The 10,342-nt window shown below is 40.0% G+C and overlaps 2 protein-coding genes across 7 annotated transcripts; both read right to left on the bottom strand.

Annotated features, from left to right (window-relative positions):
* Positions 1-434: 434 nt before the first annotated feature.
* thap1 (THAP domain containing, apoptosis associated protein 1) lies at positions 435-3,340 on the bottom strand. 4 transcript variants are annotated; one of them, XM_019361348.2, is made up of 4 exons: positions 3,026-3,340; positions 2,075-2,281; positions 1,469-1,887; positions 435-1,380 (listed from the first exon to the last, which is right to left on the bottom strand). In XM_019361348.2, exons 2-4 carry the CDS (start codon positions 2,246-2,248, stop codon positions 1,359-1,361), a joined length of 615 nt encoding a protein of 204 aa, XP_019216893.1. In that variant the 5' UTR covers positions 2,249-2,281; positions 3,026-3,340; the 3' UTR covers positions 435-1,358. The 4 variants fall into 4 exon arrangements, with proteins under 4 accessions (XP_019216893.1, XP_025764721.1, XP_005470585.1 ...); XM_025908936.1 differs by having other exon boundaries at positions 1,469-1,884; XM_005470528.4 differs by having other exon boundaries at positions 2,089-2,281; positions 3,026-3,270.
* A 364-nt stretch (positions 3,341-3,704) lies between these two features.
* LOC102080580 (ribonuclease E) lies at positions 3,705-10,214 on the bottom strand. 3 transcript variants are annotated; one of them, XR_269377.4, is made up of 3 exons: positions 9,307-10,214; positions 7,505-7,831; positions 3,705-7,402 (listed from the first exon to the last, which is right to left on the bottom strand). XR_269377.4 is itself a non-coding variant. In XM_005470529.4 (2 exons), exons 1-2 carry the CDS (start codon positions 9,871-9,873, stop codon positions 7,661-7,663), a joined length of 738 nt encoding a protein of 245 aa, XP_005470586.1. In that variant the 5' UTR covers positions 9,874-10,214; the 3' UTR covers positions 3,705-7,660. The 3 variants fall into 3 exon arrangements, 1 of the variants encoding a protein (XP_005470586.1); XR_269376.4 differs by having other exon boundaries at positions 7,510-7,831; XM_005470529.4 differs by having other exon boundaries at positions 3,705-7,831.
* Positions 10,215-10,342: the final 128 nt, after the last annotated feature.

Raw genomic sequence — 10,342 nt, 5'->3', positions numbered from 1 at the left:
CAAACATCTACAAAGGTGGAAAATCCCTCCACACCAAACATGAACAGAGTCCCTGGATCTAGGAGAATTGGATCTGCTTCATTTTCTGATATTTTCATGGGAACATGAAGACAATGTCTGCTGGTTTTTCTTTTATTCACTTTAATTTCATTTGTGATGACACAACAGCCGCTTTTCATTTCCAAGTTTGGCTGAGCTTCACTTCCGCTAATTTCATGCAAAACCAGTCACATGACCTCCTCAGTGAAGGAAGCACAAAGAGCCAAAGAAGCTGCTCGTATGGCTTCAGTTTATTGCAAATCAACAGTAACAAGCAGTGTTTTTGCATCTCAAGAAAACACTGAAAAATGTAAAGCTTTTGCAGCAAATGTACTTTAATCAGCCTTTAAGTAAAAAACAAAACTCTGAAAACAAAACAGAGAAGCTTAAGTGAGTTCATTTCATACTGTCAAATTTTATTTCCATATTAAACAGCAGACTGTTTAATGGGGATCTATCCTGCACATTTCCAGCATCGTGTTTTTAATTCATAAACTCTCAGAGCAGCTTTGCATGAGTCACAGTTCAAAATAATCTCTCTTTTTTTGATACCGGGTTTTCAGTTCATCCTGTCTGAAACGAGGCGTTTTAGCCTCTCTGAGTTTGAGCAGTCTTTCTTTCTGATTAGCTGGGTATTGGCTTCTGTGCCCAACATGACCATAGCAGGATATCATCTATGACACCATACAAATCAAAGAGTAGAAAAAAAGTGTTTATTTTCCTGATGAATTTGTCAATTTTTTCTCATAAATTTACCATTTCTTACTCTTATAAATTTGTTATTTCTTCTCAGGTTTACCAGCTTTTTTTCTCTTTAATTTGCAAAACTCAAAGCCTAAAGGCTCAGATCGATTCTTCTAACGATCTACCTCAGATGCCTCCGAACATCATGGTTCATAACGGCCTCGGCTCTCACCTTTGAGCTTCGACACCGTGGGCTCTTCAGATGAAAACTGCTCAGTTGTGGCTGCAGACCCAGCTCTCCTCACTGGGATGATCCTCCTAGAGAAATTCAGCTCAGTGTAAAACAGAAGCTGTTGTTTGCTCCGGCAGGGCACAACGAAATCAGTCAAGAAAATCCAGAGATGACGATCACACCTCAGCTTATGTGGTAACACCTCGTATATGTGACAGAACATAAAAAGCAGGAAGAACAGTTCTCTTTAAAGGAATAGTTCAACAGTTTTCTTTTTTTATTTTTTTGGGAGAGGGGGCATAACTGTGCTTTGTTTTCCTCACAGTGACAAGAACCATCAGTCTGTGTGCGTCAAGTATGAAGAGCTGTTGGCTCTTGAAACCAAACCGAAAGCTTTAAGAAGTCATTTAAGTGCAGCCCGAGCTCTAGAAAACAAAACGAAAAATAGAAAGATATGTGAATATTTGCGTCCTTCAGCTCAGCAGCAGATGAAACTTCTCCACTCCGCCTCACTCGATGCCTTTCAAACTGTGGTAGATGTGTTTCGGCAAAATCACGTATCCCTCACTGAAGCCCGGCTCCGGCGCCGACTGACGGGGCATCCTGGGTGATGCCTCCCGGGCGGCCTTCAGCCTCTTGAGCTGCCTCTCCTGCCGCCGACACTTCTGCTGCGTCGTCTTCAGCTTCTTCCTCAGATGTTCCACCTGCTCCTCCAGCAGCTCAATGCGCCTCTTCTGCTGCGCAGAGTCCTCTACCGTGTAGTTGTGGTCGCAGGAGACCGCCGTCGTCGTTGTGGTCGTTGTCATCGTGTCGCTGCAGGTGTCGAGCGGGTTACTCTCAGGCTCCTCCTCCTCCGCTGGTTCAGAGGTCAGAGGCAGAGAAAGCGGGAAGAGGTTCTCAGAGGGGAAGGGATCCTCCAGGGACTCTGACTGCTAGAGAGAAAAACACGAGTTAACTAGTCGCTAACTGACTGAAGCTGAAGTTAACCTGATCTACTTATCTAGCTTAGTTAACCTATCTGCTTAATTTGAGCTGTCTCTCAGATCTGTGCTCTTATTTTGAAATAAAGAAAACGTGACTGGAAACTCTTGGGAGACTCCTGGAAAAAAAAAGCCCTGCCTTAGTCAGGTCACCTTGATGCTGAGGTTGAAGGTGAACAGCGACGGCACAGCGCTCTCCTTCAGCACACGGTTGTTGCACTCCCTCTTGAAGGAGTCTTCGGTGAAGTGCTGGGAGCAGATGTTGCTGTACTTTGTTGGCTTGAAGTTGTTTCTCCTCATCGCAGCCACCCATTTACAGCAGATATCTGGACGCGCCAGAGGAAACCTGGTAAACAAGTGATAATAATACACAGAAGTAAATGTCATAACGGTTCTGTATGATTTGGGAATTATTTTCTGTTATCAGTTTTAATGTAATTAATTAGTTTAAGTTGCTTATGAAGTAAACTTTATGTCTTTGGTAAAAAATAAAACTAAAACAAACAAAACAAAAAAACCTGGAGCGTTAACCCTTTGTGTTACTTGTTTTGAGACTAAAGTTGGGGACTAAAGAAATGCGCATCAACTCCCGCCAGTAAGCATAAACACATTAATCCAAACTCCAGTTAAATTTGGAGGAATTTACTGTCCCCTTATTTACGGAAAGGCAAACATATTTAAGAATGTAACTCCAAGACTTTATAAGTAAATGTGTTCCGTGCTGATAGATTCGGCTTGTTAAAAAGCGAAACAGCTGTAAAGTTTTAGTAATATCTAAATTTGTGTGCCTCGGTATAGCCACTATAGAGAAACTTGTGACTTTAGACTTGATCAAAACATTTGATTTAATCAAATAAAAATAGCATCTGTTTACTTTTATGTAGCCGGATTTTAGCAGTGAAACCTGGAAACACGTAAAATGTCCCGTGTCCTACTCCACATGTTTCGTACTGTTGAGGAAGAGCAGTTAATCTTTAATGAGGCAGATTAGTGAACGCAGGCTGGTGGACGTTGCTCAACCACCATGTCAGGACTGCTAATGCTACCCAGCTCGCTGACACACACACAGACACACTGGCACTTAACTTACTTGTGGAATGAAATGTCTTTGTCTTTGTGGTAGCGGTTCTTACAGCCGTACGCTGAGCACGTCTGAACCATGGCTGAATATCCGGACAACACTCACTCACAGCCGGACCAGAACTCCACGAAGCTCCGCTTGTGCTTCTTGTCACCCTCCACACAAGCTTCACTGCCACTAACAATGATGGCGGCGAAGAATTAGTCACCTGACCGGCATCCCCGCCTCTAATTGGTGGAGCTTTCTGTCGTTACTTTCTTGTAATATCTCAGGAAGTCCAGTCTGTTATTTTTTTTTTTACGAGCCTTAATTTAAATACCAAATGTAAAATTTCAATCAAATCAAGTCTATTTTATTTAACTAACACATTTTGAAATAAAAGCTGACACAAAGTGCTAATCTCAATTATTTTCTGTTGAGTATAGAGTAAATGTGAAGGACTATAAAACATTAGAAAAGCACAATTTAAATACATTTTACCAAATTAAATATCAATTTTGTATTATAATTTTTCATTATTATTTTAACTGCTGTAACAAAAGAATTTCACAAATACAGGATAATGCATTTGTCCTCTTTCATTTATTATTCCAGAAATTACCATAAGACGTAATGTTTTATTTCATAGCTCAGCCCTGTAGATTCATGCATAATGTGTTAGATAAATAAAGACTTTCAACACATAATCTCTTAGTCAAAAAAGAAGAAACTTTATTATTAAAACAGGTGTTTTCAACACCGTGGGTTGGTCTAAAGAGCTTTATACAGCAACAAAAGACCAGGAATACACAGAAAACAGGTAAATACACAGCACTGATAAGTACCTATAATGTGTGTGTATTATCACTACACTGTATATCATACTGTGTCCTTATCTTGAAAGAAAAAAAGAGTCACAAGGCTCTCAAACAGTCTGTGGGTTCAACTTTAGCAGCTGGAAACTCAACTTAAAAACATTCAGAGTTTCTCACCAACTTTGACAGAGGCTGCTGAGGTTCAGAAACATGATGTGTTTTTTCCTATTATTACGACTGCACGTGAATGCACCTTTACAAACAGGAGAAGCGAGGATTTAAGAAGAAGGATGGAAAGAGAAATTTCTCATCATTTGTCCATTTTTGTTTTAGCACATGCCTGTGGCCTATTAGAAGACTTTACAAAGGAAGAAATAAATAGAAAAATACAAAATAGTTTTGGGATAATTCACCCACATTTCTATGTACAGGAAACCCCCACCAAAAAAAAGGAACCAGGTGGGATCATTTGATTTTTGCAAACAAAATTTACTGATGGAGAAATGTCCACAATCTCAGATCAAACATGGGCAAAAATCACACAAATTTTACTTTATTTTACACAGTTAGACTCTTATTTTGATAGTTCTGTCCATACTTCCTGTCAGTTGTATGAAATTCACTGCCACAGTCATCACGTTTCTTTAAACAATGCACAATCATATCAACAGGTCACCGGAGTGATCCAGTAGCTGTTGGATGACGGGTTAAAATCCTGGACAAGGACCATGTGCTATCTGTCAAAAAGCCCAAACAAGCCTTCTTTAAACAAGGAAACTAAAAATTAAAGGTCACGACTTTTCAACTGTCAGCTCTAAGAGAAATTGTAAGAAAAGAAAGGGGAAAAAAGTATTTTACACAACTTTTTTAATGCACCCCTACCATCATAAGGTGACGCCAAAAGCCTGTTTGATGACTATGACTAAGCACATTTTACTAATTACTTAGTGTTGAATTGTATGGCAAAAAGCTACCATAAAGTTGAGTGTAGCAGTCTTAAAATAGTAAATAAACACCAACAAGTGACCACCGCGAGGTACGGGCAACATGTCATCACAACCAGTCTTGGTCATTTGTTTGGTTTTAAACAGCTGCCACTGAATATCGCATAATACTTCTGATTTAAATGCAGTAAGTTCTGCCAAACTGATAATTGGCAGTTTTGCACACAAACATGATGATAAGCCCAATTGATTTCTGCATCAGAGGATGTATGTGAGATTTATCAAAGAATTCCAGATGTACCAGAAAGTAGCATAAGAACAACCTCATTGACTTCTTAAACCACAATGAGCTCATATATTTGGGCCTTTTAAACACTGGTAATCTAACAAAAACAGAGTGCCAACTTAAACATTCATGATGACACACCAAGTGATGACCCCTGGTAACTCCAGGAAGCCAGTGCTTAAATACCAAAACTGCAGTTCCTCTAATGTCCACTTGAGGATCCAAAAGCAAGTCAGTCTCCCCCAGACTCTCATGTTAAATGTCCAATTTTACAGCAGAAATAAACATGTTTTGCAGCCTGATACAAGAAAACCGTTTCACTCTGTCAAGTTTTTTCAACCTTCATAACAACTGCGCAACCATCACCTTGGCTAATTGGAGCTTTTTTAATGCAGACTTGAGTGGTTAAAAAAAGGGCAACGGGGACTTCTTTAGGTTTCTTTAGACTTTTCATTTTTCATCCAGGAGGCTTTTCCAGTTCAAATTATGAGAAATGGCGTGTGTCATTACCGTCACTGAGGCCAAAAGGTGGCACCTGTCTAAGACAAGTACTGTCAACTACTTTATTTTTAAGCACTCAAGACTACCATGACCTGCACAACTGATACAGGCATTTTTAATGCAGTTACTGACAAATAATTTGGTTTTCTCTGTGATTTATTATGGACAACCACTATACTGCAAGTGTACCAGGAAGTAAGTATAAGGATAGCAACAACGTATTATTATGTCAGCAAAGTGAACTTGCAGGAAAATCTTTCGAAAATCTTGTGTCATTCAACATTCAAAGGTATTTAGCTGACGGTGTAATAACAGAAACATAGAGACGGCTGGAGAGAACAGACGGACAAAACTATCAAAATATGTAAATATTTTTTCAAAAATAAAGCAACAGATTAAAAAGCTGCTGTACAAGAAAAAAAAAATCAATCGGTCTGCGAGGCCTTCACACTTAGAAAAGATCGTCAAACAATGAAACTCAACCTCAGCAAAAAAGAGTGAAAGAAAAAGAAGGAAAGTGCAACAGAAAGTCAGAGTGCTGTCGGTTACTGAATGTCTCTAAATACTCCAATACCCAGAATCCTCCGGGGTCGTGAAATCAGAGTTTTTAGCATATTCACAACACTGCCATCAAGAATTCACTAAAGACTCACAGCAGTGTCTTCTGGGAGATGCAGTCGGCTTCTGAAAGATCACACGCAGTCAGAATGCAACGATTACACTCAGTGATGTGATGTGGAAGCCCCGCCCACTAAGCGGCTCTTCCCTTTTGCAGGAAGGAAAGCAGCTTCTGTGCTCCACATCCAGGAAAGCTTTCGCTCTGGTTTTAGCTTCACCAGCTGATCTGCTGCCACAAATTTCATCAAGCTGAACTCAAGAACTGCTTACTGGCTTTTTGTTGGACTTGCAGGCAGAGCTGTGACTAAAACAACAGGAAATGAGCACATTTTTGTATTTTTTAAGGCTAAAGTAGCAAAACATCTGCCGGTTCAAATATGCAAAATATAACCCAGATGTGTGGCCCACATCTGCCTGTGACTCAGTGGCTGCCCAGGTCCACCATACATGTGCCAGCTGCCAGCTGTGTTGATGACCTCTGGGCCATATGTGGTGATTGCCAAATGCCAGAACTGAGCAACCAGAGGGCCAAACGTGGGCCAGAAAAAAGCTGATTTTTTTTTAGTTAAGAGAGAAAAAAAAAAAAAAAAAAAAAAAATCACATCTTATAAGAAAGCTAATTTCATGCGAGCAAAGTTAATATTGAATATGTACGTTGTTTTTTTTGTTGTTTTTTTTAAATCACGCGTTGCACACACCTCACAGCCAGCTGCATGTAGTGGCCTGTGTTTTACTGCAGGACTCGTTCTAATGAAAATAAGCTCATAATTTGTTATCTGATTGAAAATAAGTGCTGTTTTCTAAAAACACGTATTATGTGTTAATGATGTTTTTATTGTAAATTTGTCATATTTTTTCATGAAGTTCAAAATTTACAACTTTAAGTTTAAAACTTTTTTTTCCTGAATTTTACATCACACAACTAGGGCCTTTCATTTTTTTTCTTTCAATGGCCCGAATACAAACAAAATAAACTTTTCCACAGACAATTCAACACTTGCTCCTTTCACTGGTGGGCTGTGAGTTTCAGATGGACAGCTGCAGGAAGGCTGTGGCTACCACTCCCAGACAAAACCTGTTAGTGTTACAACAACGAACCAAAAAAAGCTAATAAATTATAATAAAGATGTTGCTCTGATCGTAAGTCACTCTGATAGTGCAGGCCACCTGGTTGAATCCATCTTAACCATTATATGGTTTTGCTTGTGATGTCATACAGGGCAGCAGTGCTTGGAGCCTCCAGCTGTTGGCGGATTAACATTGAAACATCTGCAGCATGTAAATAAAACTGAGCGCTCAGCAGATCAGCAAATGTTTATATTTTCAATCTGAAGCAAAAAAGTACCTCACATTGGGGTCAGAGACGCTGTCCACCTCCTCTTTTCTTCTTTTTGTTGCTTGTTACAAGTGTTCGTTGTCACAGCAACAACACATATAACCATTAGTCCTGTACAGATAAACAGCTGTACGTCATTTTGAAATGCGATTATGTCTCTCAGGCTTACTTCTCCTCCTCCTTCTTCTCTTCTTCCTCCTCCTTCTCTTTTCCTCCTTTGTCTCCCTCTGCTGCTTCTTTCTTTCTGTCCTCTTCTTCTTCACCTCCTCCATCTCCATCTTCATCACCATCTGCCTCATCCTCTGCTTTTTTAGACTGTTCCTTGTCTCCTGTGCCCTTAAACAATTTAAATAAAACCCATTTTACTCGTCACACAGAGGTATAAAGCTTTATTGGGTTATGAAGTGCAATATATTCTTATAAACTTGGAAATCTATTGGAAATGAGCCAATACATTAGTATAAATTAGTGTTCCTTGCAAACTTCTCAGTTTTCTTTTCGGTAAATTTGCACATTTGCACACTTTTTGTTGTTTGCATTTTTTTCTCAACTTTTATTTATTCCAAGGTTATTATAAATTTGCTAATTTTCTCCTGGAACTTTGACCCTATTTTTCTCATAAATCTGTTTGTTTTCTCTTTTAAATTTACCTTTTTTGCCTCCAAAAAAGTGAATTTTTTTCATTAAACTTGTTAACAAGTTTTTGTTAATGTAAATACATTTAATTGTTTTACAAATTTTGTAATTTCTTTCTTATAAATTGGCCTTTTTTGCTTTTTATTCTAAAAACTAAAAAAAAAAAAAATCGATAATGAACATTTATTTAAATATTTTTTTCAAACACATTTGGAAATGAAACACATTCGCAGTCTTTTTCTTGTACATTTTTTACATTTGACATAAGTGATTTTTTTCTCTTAAACTTGCCAGTCCTTTAATTTAAATACATTTTCTAGCTTTTTTTATGAACCAAGGGTTTTTTTTCCTCATAAATCTACCTTTTGTTGTGTTGTAAATTTGCACATTTTAAAAAATATTTTCTCTCTCTTTTTTTGGCAAATGTTTGTAGTTTACTGTAAATTTGCCAGGTTTAGCTAACTGTTATTCCCTCTTGCAGATTAACGTGTAGATTTGTCCTGTGCAAGTTTTGAAAGCACATTTTCTTTGATGTGAATACATTTGTGCCAAAAAATGATCGTCTGCAAAAAAATTTATTTTTTCCGGTATTTGCCAAAAAAGTGATTGCTCGTATAAATAACTAACAACATTCCTGTACCAAGGTAGAAGCTGCAATCAGTTTCTGGCAGTGACTTTTATATATTCTTTATTTATCCAGTTAAAAAAAAAATCTCGTTGACATTAAAAATGTCTTTTGTAAGAGTAATCTGGCCAACTGGACAGCAGATATTGCAACAAATATAAGAATAGATCTGTAAACATATTTTAAGTGGACAAAAAGGACCGGATTGGTTATAATGTAAATACAATAATACAGTGTTATAAAGATACTTAAAAAATATGTAATTTTTAAATTTTATATATAAGCCCTTTGTAAACCCTGTTCACCGAAGTCTATTTACCAACATACGTAAAGATATTACACATAAAAAACACACGGAAACATTGGAAATTAGTTTTTGGCAGGCGATCACTTTTTGGCACAACACCGCTCTTACATGAATCCTTTGAGCATTGTCTCATATACCCGCGCTTTTACCCACAGGTGAAGCCCTGTTTGTTTTTTGCTCGTCTTTCAGTGTTTCTGCAGCGCCACCTGCGCTCCTGTGTGTGACGCAGACGCTCAGGTGTACCTGCTTCACGCGCCTCCCCCTCCGGCTCGGGATGCGGGCCTTCATCCTCCGGGAAAGCGCCAGCAGCTTGTTGTGTCTCTGCCTCCTCTTCGCCTTCTCCGCGTCTTCTCTCCGCTTCTCCTCCGCGCGGTCCGAGTCCGACTCGTCCTGCCGCTGCAGCCGGCTCCTCTTCCTCGGCTGGACCATCCTCTTCGTGTGACTTCTGTCGTCATCCTCCTCATCGTCGTCGTCATCGTCGTCCTCTTCATCCTCGTCTTCGTCTCCGCGGCTGGACGACGAAGAGCTGTCGTCGCCTCCCAGGAAGGAGCGCTTCCTGCGGGTGACAGAGCGGCTGTCATCGCTGGAGGTCCCCCCGGACTCGCTCCGGTCCCGGTCCTCCTGCTCGCTGTCGTCCTCCGGAGAGCTCTGGAAGTCAGACTGTGATCCGGAGGAGGAGGACGACGAGAAGGACCCTTCGTCACTGTCGTCCAGGATGGAGGCGGGCAGACCGATCTGCCGCTTCTTCGATGCGGCTACTTTGGTTTTCCGCATGGACGCGAACATTTTCCGCTTGTACAAACTCTCCATGTCTGCACGCGGTACCGGACAGCAGTGACATGAAATGGAATAGCGACAGCAGAACCGGGCTCGGTGCACGCAGGCTAACGGCGCAGCTAGCCTCGCATTAACGACATGCTATTTATTCGCTGAAACACGCAACATGGCGCCTAAATTCACCTTCGTGCGGAATTATTTTGGAGTCTTTTCACATAAACGGACCGTTTGCAAACGTTACACCGAGAAAATCCGCGCGGAAAAGGTCGCATTTAAAGGATTTTCAGCTCCTGAAAATGCCTGTGTGTTATTGTTGTGGCTTCAGCTTCTTCTTCTCTAAAAATAACTACAGCACACATGCGTACACAGCGCCCCCTACGGCGAAGAGCAGGCGCTACACCTGCAAACTGAGCAGAAATGATCCTAGCACTCACTTTCCACTAAACAAAAACAAAAACGAGTCTGGGGAAAGGAAAATATATACTAACAGAAATAATAATAT

This window comes from Oreochromis niloticus, linkage group LG7, assembly GCF_001858045.2.
Source record: "Oreochromis niloticus isolate F11D_XX linkage group LG7, O_niloticus_UMD_NMBU, whole genome shotgun sequence".
Taxonomy (NCBI): Eukaryota; Metazoa; Chordata; class Actinopteri; order Cichliformes; family Cichlidae; genus Oreochromis; species Oreochromis niloticus.
Note: the sequence above shows the minus strand (reverse complement) of the source record. Positions and strands in the feature narration are given on the sequence as shown.